This window comes from Dermacentor andersoni, chromosome 1 (genome assembly GCF_023375885.2).
Source record: "Dermacentor andersoni chromosome 1, qqDerAnde1_hic_scaffold, whole genome shotgun sequence".
NCBI classification, from domain to species: Eukaryota; Metazoa; Arthropoda; class Arachnida; order Ixodida; family Ixodidae; genus Dermacentor; species Dermacentor andersoni.
The window spans coordinates 72,882,899-72,906,480 of NC_092814.1; the positions used below are offsets into that span (position 1 = coordinate 72,882,899).

General features: G+C 45.8%; 1 protein-coding gene across 3 annotated transcripts in view; it reads right to left on the reverse strand.

Annotated features, from left to right (window-relative positions):
- Nucleotides 1-14,677: 14,677 nt before the first annotated feature.
- Nucleotides 14,678-23,582, reverse strand: part of LOC126545962 (palmitoyltransferase ZDHHC11-like) — a 60,160-nt gene continuing 51,255 nt past the window's right edge. For 2 of the 3 annotated variants that reach the window (XM_055061615.2, XM_050194010.3), the window contains one exon: nucleotides 14,678-18,917. In XM_055061615.2, the coding sequence (XP_054917590.1) occupies nucleotides 18,397-18,917 (521 nt within the window). In that variant the 3' untranslated portion in view covers nucleotides 14,678-18,396. The remainder of the gene's footprint in view (nucleotides 18,918-23,582) is intronic. The other variant, XM_055061616.2, reaches the window with a different exon arrangement.

Below are 23,582 nucleotides of genomic sequence, written 5' to 3' on the forward strand. Positions count from 1 at the left end.
CTCGTTCTCCTGCTAGGCTATTCAACATTACCTTAGTCTTCCGCATAATAATCTTCAGACCTACTCTTACACTTCGCCTACTAAAGTCCTCAATCAATCATTTGTTGCAAGTCATAGCAAGTGTTGCGGAATAAGACAAAGTCATCTGCAAACCGCAGCTTGTTGCTCAAATGTTCAATGTCAATCCTCACACCTATTTCTTCCCAGTCTAACAGCTTGAATACTTCTTCTAAGAATGCAGTGAATAGCATTTGAATGCAAATTTGTGATTATTTTACATTGCGACAGTAACTATACGGACACTCAAGGCGAATTTCCGCCGTGGGCGTCTCCGTGACGTCATGTTTAAAGTGCAAGTGTGATAAAATCGCAGCCGCGCCGTATGCTGCAGGTGCGAGGGTGAGCAGAGAAGGTTGGTGATTTGATTCGGAGACGTCTTCCCAGCCCTGCCTCAACAATTCGGCCTTTGCCGGGCTGTCTGGCTGACATGACACCCGCGGACTAGGCTTGACATCCCAGTCGGTCCCACTGGGCTCTTGCCTGCCAGTTTGCGTTGTCCCTGCCTTGGTGACACCTTCACCATCTCCTCTTCTATCTTTCATCAATATCATTCTATATAATTCTATCATTCAATATCATTCTATCTTTCTATCAACATGAGATGGGTTTGAAGTCTAGGCGACCTGAGATAGCTTATGGCTTCGTGTGCGCTGTGTTCTCGTGCGCACGGTTCGCATAAGAGCGAGAAGGAGCATGAAGGCGAATTCGCTCGCCGCTGCTGCCGCTCTTCATTACGCCAGCGTTCTGACAGCGAGTGTCCGCGATCATCGAGCGAGATGTGTTCGTGTTTGCCTATGCGCGCGTGCCAGTGTGCTTGTTCATTTAGTTAATAAGAGAATGTTTATAGCAGCTTATTCAACTGATAAAATCACTAACATTACTTTGTATAGCTGCCTTATAATTTGGTGTCGCAATCAATGGTACGGCTTTAGTGCGAAACTGCAACTTCTATTTAAAACGCTTCGACTACCGAGGCATCCAAATCGTGTCTCATTATCCGTGGACTGTATTGGAGACAAATAGAACATTCGCCGGACGTCCAAGGATGTCCGAGGGATATGACATATGAACCTTTTTTTGGCCCACATATGAATTGCCCTCCTAGATGCTTTGTATTTCGCTTTCCTCGTTACATGAATAATGTTTTATGATATGTTCGAAATAACGTCCTAAGCTGTCATACCTGCAGCTCATACGTACATCGTACTAAGCGAATTTTCTGACGCAGTTTGCTTTGAAGACATGAGCTAGATCAATATGCCACCTGTTCTTAACGGAAGGGCTAGAAGAATGAGTTCACTGCACTTCCGCGGCGGGAATGTGCGCTCATATGGGAGTGCTGATAAGGAGTGCATGACGGCTGCTTCACCGCCGCCGCGGGTCGGCCCAGCATTGCCCTATCTTGGGGATCGGCCCACGTATGAGAAGTGCTTGACGGCTGCTTCACCTCCGTCGCTGGTCGGCCCAGAAATGCACTATCCTAGGGATCGGCCCCCGCATGGGGAGTGTTTAACGCCTGCTTCGCCTCCGCCGCTGGTCGGCCCAGCATTGCACAATCTTGGGGAGCGGCCCACGTATGGGGAGTACTTAACGCCTGCTTCACCCCCGCCGCGGGTCGGCTGAGCATTGCACTATCTTCGGTATCGGCCCACGTATGGACAGTGCTTAAAGGGACACTAAAGGGAAACAATAAATCAGTTTAGACTAATGAAGCATTGTTTGACAACCCTGCAGGCAGTCATTTAAAAAAATAGTTTGATTATTAGATGAGAAAATGAAGGTCCAAGTATCAGTATTTGAATTTCGCGCCGAAACCCCAGCGCCGGTACGTCAGCGTGACGCCAGGGATTCCAAAGTATGTTTTCGCACTTGGGCCGCGTTGGCTGAATAAAGGTTCCCGAAACTTGCCATGTTTAATATTTCGTTCCTTTAGAACACATTGTAATCAATCTGTACCGCTATATATATATAAGTAGCAGGCCCTAGAAGATGCCATCAAAATCCAAGACGTCACAGCCTCCAGGTGCGGGAACACAAGTAGGCGTCGCCACCCGTATTTCGTTCTTGTGCTTTTTCTGGCTTACGAAACGCCTTATCGTTGCAAGAGTGGTGTTTTTGGTGTTGTAGAACGGTTTTTACTGATGCAGAAGAAATCATTTTTCACTTTAGTGTACCTTTACCACTTGCTTCACCTCCGCCGCGGGTCAGCGCAGCATTGCACTATCTTCGGTATCAGCCCACGTATGCGGAGTGCATAACACCTGCTCCACCTCCGCGGCGGCTCGGCCCAGCATTGCACTATCTTAGGGATCGGCCCACGTATGGGGAGTGCTTAACGCCTGCTTCACTTCCGCCGCTGGTAGGCTAAGCATTGCACTATCTTCGGGATCGGCCCACGTATGTGGAGTGCTCAACTCCTGCTTCGCCTCCGCCGCGGCTCGGTCCAGCATTGCACTATCTTCGGGATCGGCCCAAGGATGGGGAGCGCTTAACACCTACTTCACCTCCGCCGCGGGTCGGCCCAGCATTCTACTACCTTCGAGATCGGCCCACGTATGGGGAGTGCTTAAAACCTGCTTCGCCTCCGCCGCTGCTCGTCCCAAAATTGTACTATCTTGGCGATCGGCCCACATATGGGGAGTGCTTAACGCCTGCTTCACCTCCGCCGCGGGTTGGTCCAGAAAAGCACGATCTTCGGGATCGGCCCAAGGATGGGGAGCGCTTAACACCTACTTCACCTCAGCCGCGGGTCGGCCCAGCATTGTACTTCCTTCGAGATCGGCCCACGTATGGGGAGTGCTTAACACCTGATTCGCCTCCGCCGCTGGTCGGCCCAGCATTCCACTATCTTGGGGATCAGCCCACGTATGGGAAGTACTTAACGCCTGCTTCACCTCCGCCGCGGGTCGGCTCAGTATAGCACTATCTTCGGTATCGGCCCACGTATGGGGAGTGCTTAACACCTGCTCCACCTCCGCGGCGACTCGGCCCAGCATTGCACTATCTTAGGGATCAGGCCACGTATGAGGAGTGCCTAACGCCTGGTTCCCCGCCGCCGCGGGTCAGCCCAGCATTGCCATACCTTGGGTATCGGCCCACGTATGAGTGCATAACACCTGCTTCACCTCAGCCGCGGGTTGGTCCAGCATAGCACGATCTTCGAGATCGGCCCACGTATGGGGAGTGTTTAACGCCTGCTTCACTTCCGCCGCGGGTCGGCTCAGCATTGCACCAGCTTCGGATTCGGCCCACGTATGGAAAGTACTTAACACCTACTTCACCTCAGCCGCGGGTCGGCCCAGCATTGTACTTCCTTCGGGATCGGCCCACGCATGGGGAGTGCTTAACACCTGCTTCACCTCCGCGGTGGCTCGGCCCAGCATTGCGCTATCTTAAGGATCGGCCCACGTAGGGGAGTGCTTAACACCTGCTTCGCCCCGCCGCGGGTCGGCCCAGCATTGCACTATCCTAGGGATCGGCCCACGTATGCGGAGTGCTTAACACCTGCTTGACCTCCACCGCGGGTCAGCGCAACATTGCACTATCCTCGGGCTCGGCCCACGTATGGAGTGTTCTTAACGCCTGCTTCACCTCCGCCGCGGGTCGGCTCAGCATTGCACTATCTTCGCGATCTGTCCACGTATGGGGAGCGCTTAACGCCTGCTTCACCCTCGCCGCGGGTCGGCTCAGCATTGCTCTATCTTTGGGATTGGCCCACGTAGGGGAGTGATTAACACCTGGTTCGCCTCCGCGGCGGCTCGGCCCAGCATTGCACTATCTTCGAAATCGGCCCACGTATGGGTAATGCTTAACGCCTGCTTCACCTCCGCCGCCGGTCAGTCCAGTATTGCTCTATCTTTGGGATTGGCCCACGTATGGGGAGTGCTTAACACCTGCTCCACCTCCGCGGCGGCTCGGCCCAGCATTGCACTATCTTAGGGATCGGCCCACGTAGGGGAGTGATTAACACCTGGTTCGCCTCCGCAGCAAGTCGGTCCGATATTGCACTAACTTCGGGTTCGGCCCACGTATGAGGAGTGCTTAACATCTGCTTCGCCCCGGCGCGGGTCGACCCAGCATTGCACTATCTTAGGGATCAACCCACGTATGAGGAGTGCTTAACACCTGCTTCACCTCCGTCGCTGGTCGGCCCAGCAATGCACTATCCTAGGGGTCGGCCCACGTATGGGGAGTACTTAACGCCTGCTTCACCCCCGCCGCGGTTCGGCTCAGCATTGCACTACCTTCGGGATCGGACCACGTATGGGGAGTGCTTAAAGGGACACTAAAGCGAAACAATAAATCAGTTTAGACTAATAAAGCATTGTTTGAGAACCCTGCAGGCAGTCATTAAAAAATAGTTTGATTATTAGATGAGAAAATGAAGGTCTAAGTATCAGTACTTGAATTTCGCGCCGAAACCCCAGCGCCGGTACGTCAGCGTGACGCCAGGGATTCCAAAGTATGTTTTCGCGTTTGGGCCGCGTTGGCTGAATAAAGGTTCCCGAAACTTGCCATGTTTACTATTTCGTTCCTTTAGAACACATTGTAGTCAATCTGTACCACTATATATAATTAGCAGGCCCTAGAAGATGCCATCAAAATTCAAGACGTCACAGCCCCCAGGTGCGGGAACACAAGTAGGCGTCGCCACCCGTATTTTGTTCTTGCGCTTTTTCTGGCTTACGAAACGTCTTATCGTTGTAAGAGTGGTGTTTTTGGTGTTGTAGAACGGTAATTTACTGATGCAGAAGAAATCATTTTTCACTTTAGTGTACCTTTACCACTTGTTTCACCTCCGCCGCGGGTCAGCACAGCATTGCACTATCCTCGGGATCAGCCCACGTATGGGGAGTGCTTGACACCTGCTCCACCTCCGCGGCGGCTAAGCGCAGCATTGCACTATCTTAGGGATCGGTCCACGTAGGGGAGTGCTTTAAAGGGACACTAAAGGTTACCAGAAAGTCAAGTTAAGGTGATAAAGCAATGTTCTAGAACGTCTAAGGCGTCAATATAATCGCGAACACAGCTTTAGTAACCGAGAAATTGAGGTAAATACGTGACACGATTTGAGACCCCCCAGTGACATTCCGGTACTAGCCCGATGACGAAAGCACTCATCATAATTTATGTCACTAGTGCTCAACTACTCGAATTAAAAAGATTATTTCATTAGATTATAAGACGATAGAAAATGCTACTTGACTACTTCTATTCGATTCTAAGAAAAAAATAACATTTTGACGTTACCCTTGAGTAGTATGGGTGATCGGAAGGTTTCGTTTTCGCTCGACTCTGCGCGCTCGACTTTGCGCCGCGCGCGCTTTGGAGTTTCAGTTGTTTCTTTAGCGCGTCGTGCCGCGGTGGTCCTGCTGGCTCGCGAAACTTGCATTTGGAACAAGCAGCGAGAATGCCACGTCCATACGATGCCGTGGGATGCGCGAACGGTCCGCGGAACTTGGCCAAGGGCAGATGCAGCGGCGAATCCAACGTTACTTATCACTGTGTGCGAACGAGTGAACCTCTCCGTTCGAAGCGGTTAAGTGCCGTACCTCTGCCACAGCGCGCTGGCAAAGAGCCGAAAAATCACGTAGTGTGCTCGCTGCACTTTCGTCCAGAGGATTACGAGTTCAACGCCAACTTATTGAAGTCGCGTGAACTGCCTTTCAAAGCAGGCCGTCGTCTTAGTAGTACGCAACGACACCGGCAGCGCGAGCCCTCAACAGCAGGTCACCTTCATCAGTGCTTAAATCGCTAAACTCGAGCCCAGCATCGAGAGCTAATGTGTCGTTGTCAGGGTCATCCATTGCAACGAGCATCGAAGTTGGCGTCATAAAATAAAGAACCAGCTTATCGTCGTGCACTTTCCATTCCGCTAGCCACCATAGTTCCGCTTTCGCGCTGCTGTCGGCTCTGTCTTGGCTCTGTTTCTGGCCGCGCGTTTGCGTTTTGTGCAGAAAAGCCGTAGCGCCGTCTGCGGGACCGTTTTACTCACCGAAGGCGCAACGTTACTATGAGACCATGACATCAATACTCCTCGATCGGAGGGCGGGTGATTTGAACTGCGCTAGAGGTACGCGCACGCTTCAGAACGCATTTTCTCTTAAAATAAGTCTCTTCTTCGCACGAAACAAGCGTTTCGAGGTTTCTGGGATGGTATTTCAACACTTCACGTTGACTTAATATTAACCTTTAGTGTCCCTTTAACACCTGCTTCGCCCCGCCGCGGGTCGGCCCAGCATTGTACTATCTTGGGGATCGGCCCACATATGAGGAGTGCTTAACACCTGCTTCACCTCCGCCGAAGATCGGTCCGGTATTGCACTATCTTCGGGATCGGCCCACGTATGGAATGTTCTTAACACCCGCTTCAACTCCACCGCGGGTTGGTCCAGAATAGCACGATCTTCGAGATCGGCCCACGTATGGGGAGTGTTTAACGCCTGCTTCACTTCCGCCGCTGGTCGGCTAAGCATTGCACTATCTTCGGGTTCGGCCCACGTATGGGAAGTACTTAACACCTGCTTCACCTCCGCCGCGGGTCAGCGCATCATTGCACTATCTTAGGTACCGGCCCACGTAGGGGAGTGCTTAACACCTGCTTCACCTCCGCCGAAGATCGGTCCGGTATTGCACTATCTTCGGGATCGGCCCACGCATGGAATGTTCTTACCGCCCGCTTCAACTCCACCGCGGGTCGGCTCAGCATTGCACTATCTTCGTGATCGGCCCACGTATGGGGAGTGCTTAACGCCTGCTTCACCTCCGCCGCTGGTCGGCCCAGCATTGCACTATCCTAGGGTTCGGCCCACGTATGGGGAGTGCTTAACACCTGCTTCGCCTCCGCGGCTGGTCGGCCCAGCATTGCACTATCTTCGGGATCAGCCCAAGTATGGGGAGTGCTCAACTCCTGCTTCACCTTCGCCACGGGTCGGCCCAGTATTGCGCCAGCTTCGATATCGGGCCACGTACGGGGAGAGCTTAATGCCTGCTTCACCCCCGCCGCGGGTCGGTCCGGTATTGCTCTAACTTTGGGAACGGGCCACGTCTGAGGAGTACTTAACACCTACTTCACCTCCGCCGTGGGTCGGCCCAGCATTGTACTACCTTCGAGATCGGCCCACGTATGGGGAGTGTTTGGAATATGAACCTGGCAACGTTTAACGCTAGAACGTTATCTAGGGAGGCGAGTCTAGCAGTGCTATTGGAGGAATTAGAGGGCAGTAAATGGGATTTGATAGGGCTCAGTGAAGTTAGGAGGCCAAAAGAAGCATATACAGTGCTAAAAAGCGGGCACGTCCTGTGCTACCGGGGCTTAGCGGAGAGACGAGAACTAGGAGTCGGATTCCTGATTAATAAGAACATAGCTGGAAACATACAGGAATTCTATAGCATTAACGAGAGGGTGGCAGGTCTTGTTGTGAAACTTAATAAGAGGTACAAAATGAAGGTTGTACAGGTCTACGCCCCTACATCCAGTCATGATGACCAGGAAGTCGAAAGCTTCTATGAAGACGTGGAATCGGCGTGGGTAAAGTCAAAACAAAATACAGTATACTGATGGGCGACTTCAATGCCAAGGTAGGCAAGAAGCAGGCTGGAGACAAGGCAGTGGGGGAATATGGCATAGGCACTAGGAATAGCAGGGGAGAGTTATTAGTAGAGTTTGCGGAACAGAATAATATGCGGATAATGAATACCTTCTTCCGCAAGCGAGATAGTCGAAAGTGGACGTGGAGGAGCCCGAACGGCGAGACTAGAAATGAAATAGACCTCATACTCTGCGCTAACCCTGGCATCATACAAGATGTGGACGTGCTCAGCAAGGTGCGCTGCAGTGACCATAGGATGGTAAGAACTCGAATTAGCTTAGACCTGAGGAGGGAACGGAAGCAACTGGTACATAAGAATTCGATCAATGAGTTAGCGGTAAGAGGGAAAATAGAGGAATTCCAGATCAAGCTGCAGAACAGGTATTCGGCTTTAACTCAGGAAGAGGACCTTAGTGTTGAAGCAATGAACGACAATCTTGTGGGCATCATTAAGGAGTGTGCAATAGAAGTCGGTGGTAACTCCGTTAGACAGGATACCAGTAAGCTATCGCAGGAGAGGAAAGATCTGATCAAGAAACACCAATGTATGAAAGCCTCTAACCCTACAGCTAGAATAGAACTGGCAGAACTTTCGAAGTTAATCAACAAGTGTAAGACAGCTGACATAAGGAAGTATAATATGGATAGAATTGAACATGCTCTCAGGAACGGAGGAAGCCTAAAAGCAGTGAAGAAGAAACTAGGAATTGGCAAGAATCAGATGTATGCGTTAAGAGACAAAGCCGGCAATATCATTAGTAATATGGATGAGATAGTTCAAGTGGCTGAGGAGTTCTATAGAGATTTATACAGTACCAGTGGCACCCACGACGATAATGGAAGAGAGAATAGTCTAGAGGAACTCGAAATCCCACAGGTAACACCGGAAGAAGTAAAGAAAGCCTTGGGAACTATGCAAATGGGGAAGGCAGCTGGGGAGGATCAGGTAACAGCAGATTTGTTGAAGGATGGTGGGCAGATTGTTCTAGAGAAACTGGCCACCCTGTATACGCAATGCTTCATGACTTCGAGCGTACCGGAATCTTGGAAAAACGCTAACATAATCCTAATCCATAAGAAAGGGGACGCCGCCAAAGACTTGAAAAATCATAGACCGCTCAGTTTACTGTCCGTTGCCTATAAAGTATTTACTAAGGTAATCGCAAATAGAATGAGGAACACCTTAGACTTCCGTCAACCAAAGGACCAGGCAGGATTCCGTAAAGGCTACTCAACAATAGACCATGTTCACACTATCAATCAGGTGATAGAAAAATGTGCGGAATATAACCAACCTTTACATATAGCTTTCGTTGATTACGAGAAAGCGTTTGATTCAGTCGAAACCTCAGCAGTCATGGAGGCATTGAGCCATATGTAAAATATGGATGAGCCATATGTAAAAATACTGAAAGATATCTATAGCGGCTCCACAGTCACCGTAGTCCTCCAAAAAGAAAGCAACAAAATCCCAATAAAGAAAGGCGTCAGGCAGGGAGATACCATCTCTCCGATGCTATTCACAGCGTGTTTACAGGAGGTATTCAGAGACCTGGATTGGGAAGAATTGGGGATAAGAGTTAATGGAGAATACCTTAGTAACTTGCGATTCGCTGATGATATTGTCTTGCTTAGTAACTCAGGGGACCAACTGCAATGCATGCTCACTGACCTGGTGAGGCAAAGCCGAAGGGTGGGTCTAAAAATTAATCTGCAGAAAACTAAAGCAATGTTTAACAGTCTTGGAAGGGAACAGCAGTTTACAATAGGTAGTGAGGCACTGGAAGTGGTAAGGGAATACATCTACTTAGGAAAGGTAGTGACTGCGGATCCGGATCATGAGACTGAAATAATCAGAAGAATAAGAATGGGCTGGGGTGCGTTTGGCAGGCATTCTCAGATCATGAACAGCAGGTTGCCATTATCCCTCAAGAGAAAAGTTTATAACAGCTGTGTCTTACCAGTACTCACGTACGGGGCAGAAACCTGGTGGCTTACGAAAAGGGTTCTACTTAAATTGAGGACGACGCTACGAGCTATGGAAAGAAAAATGATAGGTGTAACGTTAAGGGATAAGAAAAGAGCAGATTGGGTGAGGGAACAAACGCGAGGTAATGATATCTTAGTTGAAATCAAGAAAAAGAAATGGGCATGGGCAGGACACGTAATGAGGAGGGAAGATACCGATGGTCATTAAGAGTTACGGAATGGATTCCAAGGGAAGGAAAGCGTAGCAGAGGGCGGCAGAAAGTTAGGTAGGTGGATGAGATTAAGAAGTTTGCAGGGACAACATGGCCACAATTAGTACATTACCGGGGTAGTTGGAGAAGTATGGGAGAGGCCTTTGCCCTGCAGTGGGCATAACCAGGCTGATGATGATGATGGGGAGTGCTTAAAACCTGCTTCGCCTCCGCCGCTGGTCGGCCCAACATTGTACTATCTTGGCGATCGGCCCACATATGGGGAGTGCTTAACGCCTGCTTCACCTCCGCCGCGGGTCGGTCCGCTATTGCTCTAGCTTTGGGATCAGCCCACGTATGGGGAGTGCTTAACACCTGCTTCCCCTCCGCCGCGGGTCGGCCCAGCATAGCACGATATTCTGGTTCGGTCCACGTATGGGGAGTGCTCAACGCCTGCTTCACACCCGCCGCGGGTCAGCCCGGCATTGCGCCAGCTTCGAGATTGGCCCACGTATGGGGAGTGCTTAACGCCTGCTTCCCCTCCGCCGCGAGTCGGCCCAGCATAACACGTTCTTCGGGATCGGTCCACGTATGGGGAGTGCTTTACACCTGCTTCGCCTCAGCCGCGGGTCGGCCCAGCATTGCACTATCTTAGCGATCAGTCCACGTATGGGGAGTGCTTAACGCCTGCTTCACCCTCACCGCGGGTCGGCTCAGCATTGCACTATCTTCGTGATCGGCCCACGTATGGGGAGTGCTTAATACCTGCTTCAACTCCACCGCGAGTCGGCCCAACATTGCACTACCTTCGAGATCGGCTCACGTATGAGGAGTGCTTAACACCTGCTTCATCTCCGCCGCTGGTCGGCCCAGCATTGCACTATCTGGGTATCGGCGCACATATGGAGAGTGCTTAACGCCTGCTTCTCCTCCGCCGCGGGTCGGTCCGGTATTGCTCTACTTTTGGGATCGGCCCACGTAGGGGAGTGCTTAACACCTGCTTCGCCTCCACCGCGGGTCGGTCCGGCATTACTCCATCTTCGGGATCGTGCCACGTCTGGGGAGTGCTTAACGCCTGCTTCACCTCCGCCGCGGGTCGGCTCGGTTTTACACTGTTAGGGATCGGGCCACCTACGCGTCCCAAGCAGGCGTTAAGCATGCTTTAGAGCACTGCAATACGATAGCGTATGAGCGCAGTCAAGTGATTTTATATCATATTTCACGGGCTTTCCTTAAACGCCGAAAAAAAAAAAAAATCACCACGCAGCATGTACGTCGCCAGAAAAAAATTGGGTCGGTCGTTTCTGAATCCTTTCTACGACGTAAAGAAACGTACTTTGACCCAAGTGAATATTAAGAATTTTGCATAGTTGATCTTCGTTAGCTATTCAAGCGCAATGTAAAAGTAAGGAGCGTCACATGACGGCAAACCACATGGCGTAGTTTTTTCATTCAACTGAGGTTAACCACTGTTTTTAAATCCGTGGTACAAGTTACAGGAAACAGCCTGTATAGTCGCATCCTATTGGCTATTCTTATCATAATTCCTAATACCCCTCTTTCTCTTCCCTCTGCAAAGAACAGTAGGAGGCTAGAGGACCTCTGTGTTTCCTCCATAAATTCTCCCTCTCACTAAAACCTTGCTTCACATAGATTCGAGCATTGGTGTTGGATCTGCTTAATTCTTCTTTAAAGTAGTAATTACGTTTGGCCTGAAGAACAACACGCATAAGTTTTCATGCAGCTTAGCAGCAGGGTCAAGCTTTTTAAAAAAATAAGAATTTTGTACTGTTTTCCTTTATTATTTGGTTATGCAAATCAATTTGAACCAGTTTGAACCATTATTTTTAAGCTCTTGAGCTGAACCGGAACTGAACCGTTTTTTGCAGAACCGGAAAGAAAAACGTTTCAGTTCGACATTCCGGTTCAGGATGCTCCTCTCTTCATTGGATGACCCCCGACAAAGTCACCGTTATATACAGCAGTCACTTACTACAGTAGGGATGAAAGCGGCGCTGACATCCCTGTTAAATAATCTGCGATCATCACAGACTGCATAGAATGCATCACAGAATCTGTGTCAGCGTTCCAAGCTGGATTTCTAAAGATTTTCAACAGTTTGTTGGAATTCAAAAACTACGCTACCTAGTTTAGTCCGAATAAAAGAATCAGAAGAATTTTCTAAACCTCTGCTACCACAAGCATTACTACAACCTCTTTGCGAAATTGAATGTTTTACCACTTCGTATAGTGAAAGCGCTTGCGGTGGCGTTGGCAGCACTGCTAAATGTTTAGCGCGAGAGCAATTAAGCCTTCTACTCTAAGGCATTACAGGGATCACATGACGACCCCGCATACCAACCCTTCAAACGGTCGAAAGAAAAAGTGAAAGGAATACAGTCTTGAGTGCACCGAGAAATGTTGTATAAAAGAAAGAGAAAAATCAAACTAGCACCCCGCTTTCAGAGAGTTGTATCCCCCAATCACAGGTACACGACAATTCCACCACTTCTATCCATCATTTCTATCCGTGATCTTCGCAAGCCTGACTTCCTGTTCATCGACACAGGAGTTGGATGCAGTGGCGTAGCAACAGGGGGGGCCGGGGGGCCGTGGGCCCCGGATGAAAGGGGCCAGTCGGGGGGGGGGGGGGGGTGTCATATACCTCTGAAGACACCCTTCTTTCCACCGGCTACACCCGGGGGGAGTGACAGAAGACCTATGGGCCCCGGGTACCAGAAGACCTAGCTACGCCACTGTTGACACGTCACCTTGTCTTTCTCGCATGAGCGCTTTTCCTGGTCTAACAAATGTTATCGCTCGGCGCGGGATGCGAACGCATGTATTCGAAGATTCTCGACTGTTAGCGATGGTTCGGTTGTCACCGAAGCTTGTGTAGTCTGATTGCATGTGTAACGTGGGCCGCGGGTGCAAGGGGCCAGTGGGGGAGGCGGGGGTGTCACGTACGTCTGAAGACAGCCCTCTTTCCGCAGGCTTGACTGGGCGCAAATGGCAAAGAATGCTCCGGTATCCAGTAGCCCGAGCTCATGTACCCGATGCGTTGCGCCGCAGAATTGTCGGCTGCAGCTCTATGAACACCACACGAAATAATTGCACGAATGTGCGGGCTAAAAAATGTAATTCGCAATGTAATTCGCAAAGCGGTCGCTAAACTGCTCGCCTTTGCGGAACCTTTAATGTGGGGTGCGCTCGGTGCCATGCGTCCATGCTGGGAGCAGGCGTCGCTAAACATACAGCCAGGCGTTGTAAGGCTCTTGCGTACCTCTTCCGTTCAGAACGCGCAGCGAACAGAGACAGCAGCAAGAGGGCGTTCAACTAGCGCGCCCGGCGCTCGCGTTTACCGCGAAGCGTTCGTTGAGAACGACGTTGCACAAGTGCGGCCGTCAAAAGTCGCGAATGGGACTCTCTGGATTGTCTTCAGACTCGGTGCGGCCGAAGAGTTTGGCGATGTATGACTCGACCTATGAAATAGTGGACCAGTGATGTCGATCCCTCAATCCTCTCCATTGCGAGTGCAGACCAACAGTAGTGCAAGCTTTCGCTGGCACGGGCTTAATCAAGCCTTTTTTTTTTTTTTATGCTGACACCAAGAGTCGACGCGAAGCCCCGTGTGCTATGGGCCCCGTGTGCCCTATGGACCCCGTGTGCCAGACGACCCAGCTACGCCACTGGTTGGATGCGATTAAATAAATGAAGGCACGCACGGCAGTCTCAAGCACTTCGGCAATAGCCTTCCAGAAAAAATCCCGGTCAGCACAAACTTTTCCCCGCCACCCCAAGGCATGTATTCCACTGAAGATGGACTGCTGGTCAACGGCGCTGTATGCAGTAGGGTCGAAGGTTCGAAAATAATCAAAAAATATTTCTCGCCTAAAACAAAATTAATGCAATTGAACATCCCGCAACAAATTTTTAGCGGCCTTCTATGAAATACGCAACCTTTCATATTTTTAAGTGGACCACCTCAATGCACAATTTACAGTTGAAAACATGACGCAAATGCAATTTTTGCAACCTTGGGATCACTTTTCTTCAATATTTCAAGGTTGCGGCATGTCAGAATATTTTAGCCAATTATCTGGACACGAGAACGCCAGGAATAGTAGACAAGACAACTGCAGAAAACCCAGTTTTTATAGAAAATCTCGTCTCAAATTGGGCTTCTTGCTCGCATTATAAATATATCAGAAATAATATCGGGGCCTGCAGGGTTGATCCTTTGTAAGGTACTTGAGATGAAATTTTGCTTTCTATGAATTAGGACAAATTTTTTAACTGATTTTTTCTTTTACATTATGTTTTGCTTTTAAGAGAATTCAAATGGCACTCAGCAGCCAAAAAAACTATTTGACATAAAATATCTTGGAAATTCATTTTTTTCAGACCTAATAAATGCCCACAATTTTTTAAAGAGGAATCAGAGAGGGTTGAGTTTACGGCTGGTGCATTTGGCATGGAAGACACATGTGTGCAGCCAATGTATCGGATCTTGCTGTCTGGGCGTTTTGCCCATTGCATCTGTCATACAGTGCACAGCTGCTGTGAAGTTAATATTCATTATAGTGATAAACATTGTGCAAAAGGCCCTTGACATGTCCGTGCACTAAACCCAACATGCCCCCATGATGTTCCTCACGTACATGCAAGGGATGTCTGCAGTGCGCGGAAAGTGTGATCAAATGATCATGAAAGGGGTGACTGCTGGACAAATTTGGCACATCTCAGGAATACCCAGATCCTCACAGTGGATGCCAAAAGGATATCCACTGGGTTGGTGCTTGACATCTGAGTTTACACACTTCAAATAAAGACAGGACGGGAATGTTTCAGCATGCAAACATTACTTTTTATTTGACGCCGGTGCCGTGCTTTTACACAACATTAGTGAGGCGCAGAGAGGCAATAAATGGCATCCAAAAATATGGCTACTCACATTGGCTCAAAACTAAGACCAGATATTCATCAAAGGCAGCTAACTTTCCTTCAGGAACAATAACTAAAAAATATCACAATCTATACACAAAAATATATTTATGCTATGTTTAAGTAAATATCACTAAACAACACAGCGCTGTCATAAATCTCAATGATTAAAAGACCTTAAACTAAAGTGATTAAAAAGAAATCTCATTTAAGAATGGGCAGTTGTGGTTGTAAAGCTTGTAAATATATTGTAGCACTGGCATGCCTGAGCAGACAAAAGCACTTTTATATATTTTCTAAATATTTCTCGTGTCTCTGTTAAATTATGTTAGCCTGAGAACCAGTTTCCAGCAAAATAGAGCTATGAGAATAAGCTGTACGACTCCAACAGTGGACACATTCTATATGCACACCCGCTATGAATAAAAAACAAGACCAACAATACTCACCGCGCCTATTGATGAACACGTTTGTTCTGAGCAAGTCTAACATTTCAGCATGTGAAAGGCATGGCATACGTCTGAATATATGCAGTACACATGCGGTCCATCAAAACGAGACTTAGCTGACATGCAGACAGACAGAGAGAGACGTCTTACAAGAAACTTGAAACAGTGAGACACCATTAGTGTGAATGCAGTACAATGGAAAAAAAAATATATGTTGGGCCACTGTCCTCAGCACATATATACTATATATATATACAACTGGTCGTGTATCTATTACCCATGACTAGAGGGAGGATTGCTTACACAGAGTTAAACTGCAGTCATATAGAGTGTACATAACTTGAATGGGCCCTGATCGCATAAATCTTGGGGAGATGCCGGCTTCAATAGAATCACAAGTGTATCGATTGCAAACATCAGATACAGTGCTTCAGATTCATTGCCGAGAAAATATGTACAACTGTGAACAAAAGTTTACAAACCATGACATCCTGGGAAAATTTCTTCGCAGTGTAAGAGTGAGGCCTTGAATTAATAAGTGCTGTTGTCTTCAATTGCATTTGGGATCACCAGTATGTACAGCTGAGTACTAGGCTATGTGCATAATTTGCGTAATGTGCATAATTTGCATAAGCATTTTTTTGGAATCCCATGGTCTGCAAACTTTTGTCTGTTCAAACATTCTACATGAACAATGAACTCGGCATTATACATATAATTTAGAACCAGAAGCAGGAGCTGATATTTACTATGCAAGCTCAACTTTCTAAAATTAACAGACCAACCAATTCAGCACTTTTAAACAAACATCAAAAGGAAGATGTAAAACAGAACCATAACTGAAAAAATGATCTACAGTGAAATAACCCTTTCATTATGAGAAATCGCAATTTGCACAGCCACGGGACTTCAAAGAATATACAGACTGCTGGTAGACTTTAGCTAAAATTTAACTATATAAAGGTAACTGCTTAATATTTGACTAAACAAAATATTGTAGCTTCTTTATTGAAAAAAAATCAAACATTGTTAAAATTTGAATTAACTCCTGGGGTTTTACATGCCAAAATCACAATCTAATTATGAGGCATGCCATAGTGGGGGACTTCGGATTAATCTTGACCACTTGGGGTTCTGTAACATACACCTAAATCTAAATACCACAAGTGTTTCCACATTTCGCCCCGATCAGAATGCGGCCGTTGCAGCCAGGATTGAACCCACGACCTTGAGCACAGCAGCCCAATGCCATAGCAACTGCACTACCATGGTGGGTATGAAACGTTGTTACTATACTCTCCATTTACAGCTTCAATAGCTCAGATCCCAAATGCTATCTGGCTTTTAGAGCATTTTTTTTTAAATGCAAGCATAAAATGTGTGCAATACAACTTTTTATGCAGCACTTCTTAAGTTAAACAATTCTCACACACTACAAGACATGTGGAATAAGTTAAAATGATGGAAGATATATGTCGCTTACTACAGCTTCTATTTACCTGTAGTGATACTGGCACAAAATGTATGGTGAACATGAGCAGAGAGGTTGATATGCACAGTAAAAAATATAAATCCATAGCACAGGTTAAAAGGTGAATGTTTCCCTAACAGCACACCAAGTACAACTTGCCTGAGAGAGTTACTATGCAAAACAGCATATAGTGCTTGACCAAAAAAAAAAAGGACATAAGAAAGTTGCAAGTCCATTGTGTCAAAACTAGTTCCTCTATTATGTCACTACTTGAGGGCACATAGTATAAAATGCATTTTTATGCATTGTGCCCTACCTTTGACACATGTACAATAATGTGTATGGTTTATAAAAACACACACATATCAATAAAGTAATATATTCAACAAGTTTTACAGTAAAACATGTTCCTTTGAACCACAGTTGGGCATGTTGTTCTTTTATAGTTAAGTATTTCAGAAGGCTCATCTGCAGCTGCACCTTTTGGACTTGAGCCCACATTAGCCTTACAGATCGCTGCTCTATAATACTAATTGTACTTAATGCCCTGAAACTTCACTTAACAGGCTTCACAAATCTGCAAACTTCAACTGTCAAAACATACAAGTTATGCAGGAAGAAAATTTATTTCAGTGAAAGTAAGCTACATCATTAAACACCCCATCAACCATATCACTTAACCTTATAAATGTGAACAGAACAGAATCCTTTTGAGGTAACACAATTATGGATTCAGTTAATCTTTCTAGAATAAAGTAACTATGCATTACATAATGCATCCTGTATCTAGCATTTCTACACCTACACCTGGGCGCAAGCATATTACATAGCCAATGAGAATACACGAAAGTTTGTGAAATATAAGGTGAAGTAAATGATATGTGCCAAAGACACTTTTCTGTGAATTGCAAATGCTTGTTTAAGTGAGGTTTCAGTGCAAGGAAAAAGGACGAAAAATAAAATAGAATAGCTATGGCTAATTTAACTGTAGAAAAAGAATAAAGTAAACACGGCAGTGTTCACAAGTCTGTTTCATTCAAACTGTTTACGGATTATTGTGATGGAAGCTAATATCGCTATAAGTCACACACAGTGGCATAAAATGATCCTGTCATTCTCAGCCTAAAGTGACAATGCTGACTCCAGCAAGGACTACTGTATGATCTGATGCTGAATGAGCTTGATACTGATATTATCAAGTTGGCATATTAACAAATAAGACTGAATCAGCAAAGACAGGTTTACCTTGTACATATTTTAAAACATTGCTCATAAATTACTTTCTAAATGTGCAACAACATACAAGAACATGAAATCCAGACGAACACATACACAAATACATATACCCATGTTCAAACGAAGTTCCACATGTAAAGTGTCCACAGACATTAAAATGGCCATCCTTGTACAGGGTTTAATACCATGAAACAAACAGCGGTTGTGCACACAGTAACTGTGATGCAAAGTAGGTGAACAGGAACAAATTAATTTGCACAAGCCAGTTCACACATTCAGTGTTGTACAATACAATACATTAAAAACATTACAGTTATCTGGAAGGTGTACAACAATGCTAGCCTTTAGACTAGACTGAATGCAACATGTGCCTCTTCAGCTGTTCCTGTTCAAAGAAGCAGCTGATGAGAATGCAAACAAGAGAATGACAGCAACCCTTTAACTTTTTCCTGAGTGACCTAATATCACCGGGGCTCTGTAACAACATCAGCGGACACTTGAAATGTCTTACCACAAGGAATGGAAGCTGACCTGACGGCCCAACGCTGGATATCACCATCCGGTGTTTCAGGCAATTGAGATGACAGGGTGAAGACTTCACCCTCGGCATCAGCACTGGACACTGTTGTTGCAGCAGCAGCAGGTGGAGCTATTAAGCGTTTGGCAAGAGGTGGCAAGGCCCTGACATGTGGCCGAGCTTCCCGTGGGCTCTCCTTGTACAAATCTGAGTGGTGCTCTATGAGCAACTCTCCAGGTGTGGATGCTGGCAACACAGCATTTTCAGAAAAGAGCAAGTTGCTAAGGCTTCCTCCACAGGCAGAAGTGCCCAGGCTTAAGGCTGCATTGGCTGCCACGGGAACCTGGACTGCATCATCAGTGTCCAAGGATGACTGGGAGACCGAACGGCTGGCTGAGGTGACGCCAGCCAGGCTGATGGAATCAAGTTTAGGTCGGAGATCAGGGGCCCTTGCAGGTGATGTCATCCCTATGTGCACGAGAGAGCAGGACTTTGACGCTGTGGTCACTTGAAGTAGCATTATCAAAATGAAGGCAGAGGGATAAAGCACACACAATGTTTAACCTCTTCCTTGTCTAGTACAACCAAATAACACTTTTAATAAAACACGGCACAAAGACTACAGGGCTATGGCCCATGGATGCTTTTGAAGGTCAAACCAAAAATGGAGGGAAAAATAATTAAAACAAGAGAGTTAGTACATCAATAAACTTCCCTTTGTAGCTAATATTTGATTGCACCTTAGTACTATACTGCTTGGGGGTGTGTTAGTAGCACTGATCATTTTGAAGAAGAAACCTAACTTTGTACACAAGTACTACAATGTTGAAAAATTTTTGGTTTCTGTAAAAAACATGCAGTAAATAACAAATTCTATCTTTCTTGCTCATTCCAGAAGACTATAAATAATTTATGGTAAACAATTTGTCATCCTAAAAATAGCTGTACCATGCCTCATGCATAAGGCTTCTTTAGCTGCTCCTATAACAAAGCTTTTCTTTTTCTTTGTGCTTGAACATTCTACAACCTTATGGCTGTCACTAAATGCCAGCTGATGCACATTTATTTTGAATGAGAAACATTTCACCCATTTTCGCAAATCAAAAATGAAACCAAAGCAAGTGCTTCAGAACCACAAGTGCATCCAACTGCTGTACCTTAGCCTCAAGCAGTGAAATTTCTCATATCAAACGGGTGCAATAAGCATCTAAAGCATACCTTTGCTTCAAACCTTGGCTTAGATGTACTTAAATCAAACAAAAACAGACAGCCCTTTTATCCACCATTGAATCCTTCTGCAATTTCCGAATATTGAAACTTACAATAAGACTGTGACCAGCATTACTGCATGTGCGAAAATGCATACAAAGGATTATCCTATATAACAAAGGTAATACGGTCAAGTCCACATATAACAGCCCTGTCTAGAGTGAACTTTCAGTTACTACAAACAGTAGCTAAGTGCTCAAAATGTTTTGCAAGGAGTTGATGAGAGAGCCATCCACTTATAGTGACCTTGTGCCCAGCACAGTCCTGCTACAACAAACGCAATAAATCCCAGCAGCACGGCAGCGTCTAGATGAGCCAGGGGAAGGGAAAAGACTGTGTGGCACCCCCCAAGCACATGCCACGCCACATAGCCAATCAGTGCAGTGCCGTGCTTCAAGTTTATCTATGTTCACTTATGTTCTTTTTTTTTTCTTTTAGGCTCGTGGATGTCCTGCCATTGAAGTGGCATTACACAAGCAATCACAGCTGTGTGATACATTGCCTTTTCTTCCCTTGCATACTGTTGGTGCTTCAAGAAAATAAGAAGTGAATTTCTGGGGTTTTACATATAAAACCACCATCTGATTATGAGACACGCCATAGTGGGGGATTGTGGATTAATTTTGACAACGTAGGGTTCCTTAACATGCACCTAAATCTAAGCACACAAGTGTTTTGCATTTTTCCCACATTGAAACACAGCTGCTACAGCCAGGATCGAACCCACGACCTCTAGCTCAGCAGCGCAATGCCACAGCCACTGGACTACAGTGGTGGGTGCGTTGATGCTCCCCAACAGCACGTGGAGCAATTCTTTTTTTTTTTCTGCAGGGGTTTCAAACTCACTTGAGGTTGCCATTACCGCCAGCAGTGCAGCACTTGCATTCTTCATTCGCACATGGTTTGCAATGTCAGAAGGAGCCTCAACATCAATGAAGTGAAAAATTATTGACATCAGTAGTAAAAATGCAGCTTTTCAAGAGCTTGCCAACTGTACTAAGAATGAAGATTTGTGCAAATGGAGTGCTGAAGTCTGCAATCTCAAGCATTCTGAAGGAGAAAGAGAAGATGAGGACTGCAATAAATGAAGACTGCGAGTGCAAAGCTCAGAATCGGCTACATCAGGCCACATACAAATATGGTGAAGACGCCCTCTCCACACACGTCAAAGTGCCAGGACGTTGAATATTCCCACCAGTGGCACTGTAATGCTTGCTAAATCCAAGGACATTGCTTCTTTTCAGGGTTTTCAGGAGGATGACTGGATTCATTGTTTAAGAAGTGTCATGGCATTGTTTACAAGTCTGAAAGTGCAGACAGCGTGCTTCTGCAGATGAAGAAAAAGCATAGCAGTGGAATAAAAAAAACTTGTAAGCGGTTCACCATTACGAGAAAAAAGATGTTTACAAAGTGAATGAAACTGCTTGGAATCTGCAGGTCCTTTGCAGAATTTAATGGTAAATACCAAAAACTTCAATCACTATATATAAGGTTAGTATCGTTCTAGTTTCCTCTTTTTCTATATACTCTTCTTTTTAATGAATTATTTAGTACTCAGCCAGTGGCCTCAACCACTATTTGAAGCCGGTCTTTTCCAAACATTAGAAGTTTACAAAAAAATCCTACTGCCAAGAGGGCAGTCGAAGCCAGAGGGTTCCTGAACTAAGGAGCCTTCCCACCTTAGGGTGATACCTGTCCTCGCTCGGGACACTGTTTCGTATAATAAACGTTTCTTTCTTTCTGCTTGAGTGCTCTCATATCACCATGCAATGTGGAAAACAAATCTCTTTTGGAATAGAACGAACCTTTCCAGGAATAAGGACAAGTAGTCGAAACAACAGCGTAAACTAACTCTATAACTAACTAAAACTAACTCTAGTGAAAAGAAAACTGCCTGTTTCTATAACCATAAACACACAGTACAGCACATCAGATCCTGAAAGAAACACGAGAGCCACACCAACAAGTGCAGAATATACACAACTTACAGTTCTCACATCTTTTCATCACCTATACAAATGTATAAAATGTGCATAAGTGCTTTATGTAAAAAAATGCGAGGCAAGAAGCTTATGCAGCTTGCAACCACTGCAGTGAAAAAGGCACTGAAAACAACAAAAGTCAAACGACATTTACAGCTTTCAAGCTTGGGGAACAAAAAGAAATGGTGCAGTTTCAGCAGTGCAGATTAAACTAGACAAAAACAATGAAACAATGCCACTGAAAAATGGCATAAGCTGCAAATTCGTTTGCGAAAAAAAAAGGAAAGCGCTAGATGGTTTCACTAATATATAGAAAAAAATTAAGAGAGGCAAAGGTCTAACAAATGTAGTTTCTGCTCAATGACGGGAAGTGTGACAACTCATCTAGTCCCAGCGCACAATAAATGAGGCAAACAGAGCCATCAATGTGAATACTAACTAAGCTTTATGGTTATATTAGAAATAATGAAGTCTCTATGCTGAAAGGTTTTCTGTAGTCGCCACCTCTTTTCATATGCTTCAATAATAGCTATTTTCCAGCTTACACAGCCTGCAGGAAAGCTATTGTTTCTTAAGAGTCTCGTACAAGTGGTAACAGCGTACAGTTTTAAATGTGCACTTCGTATTTTGGCACCATATGAACTTAACTAGTGATATTTAGCTGCAGCAGTTTGCCAAACACTAGAAACAATTCTCTGCTGTTGTGATTCTTAAAAACCAGACAGTCACAGCTCACAAACACCAGAGACTTATCTGCTCTATCATGCAGAAGGATTGCTGCACCAACTGTTTCCCAGAGCATTTCCAACCAACTGTTTCCCAACTGCATTTTACCATGTACTGCAGTCAGCTTTGCATCCAGTGTTTGCCACTTAGGAATTGAAGAGCAGTGTGCTTATGCCTGCCTTTGGCAATTTCTTCAACTACTATAGAGAAAGAGAGAGAGAGCCTTGGCAGTTGACACAAACGTGGAGTGGCAACATGCATCGTTTCTGTACACTTAGCTTTTCCACATGTAGCTTTCTTGCACCTTAGTTTCACGATTGCATAAACTCCCAATTTCTTGAGCTACACTGTTGGGATTGAGGAGGAAGTACATAAAGTGCTGCTGCAGAATTGTCTAACAAACAGTCACTATAAAACTTCCGAGTGCCAAGACAAAGCACCAGTGATTGTATTGTAGTCTTACAACTTCTTTAATGAATCACACCCTAGTGTTGTCAGCCCCAAGACAAAGCGGTGTCGATCATGCAGTCAGATTTTGTGGCTATACCAGTAGAACCAATTCATAGGCATCTTTCCTTCATTTGCTGCATGTTATAGCACATCTAGAGATGAGCACCAAAGCAAACTTTTTATAAACGGATGACACTGTAAAATGCTAATACTAGTCAGTCAAGCTTTCTTTTTCCCTTGAAAACAGAATGCGGGAAACTAGGTGACCCACATCTGATAAAATTATCACCCTTGTAATATTGTCTAGTGAGATACAGAGAGAGTGCATGTTGCTTGACAGGGACTCTGAAAGTAACAGTAGTGAAAATGAAAGAAAAGTTTTACTTAATTCTGTTTTCTATTTTCAAGAGTGTCTTCAGAGAGAGACTGATTAATCTGTAGTCCGCATAAGTCCATCAAGTTTGCTGTTTACAGGAAATACAATATTAATTTTGTTTGTTCAAATTACAAGACAATTGCAGTATGTCACTTGTTAGTAAAATTGTTCCTAATCAAGTTCACCTTTCACCTCTTATGTTCACACTAGCAAAGTAGCTTAAATTGGTGTATTTCTCACACGAAAAGCTTTTAATTCCAACTTCAACAATTGTCTAGGGCCAATGGTAATTATAACAATTAACAGGGTTTTAAATGTCTTGGAATGAAA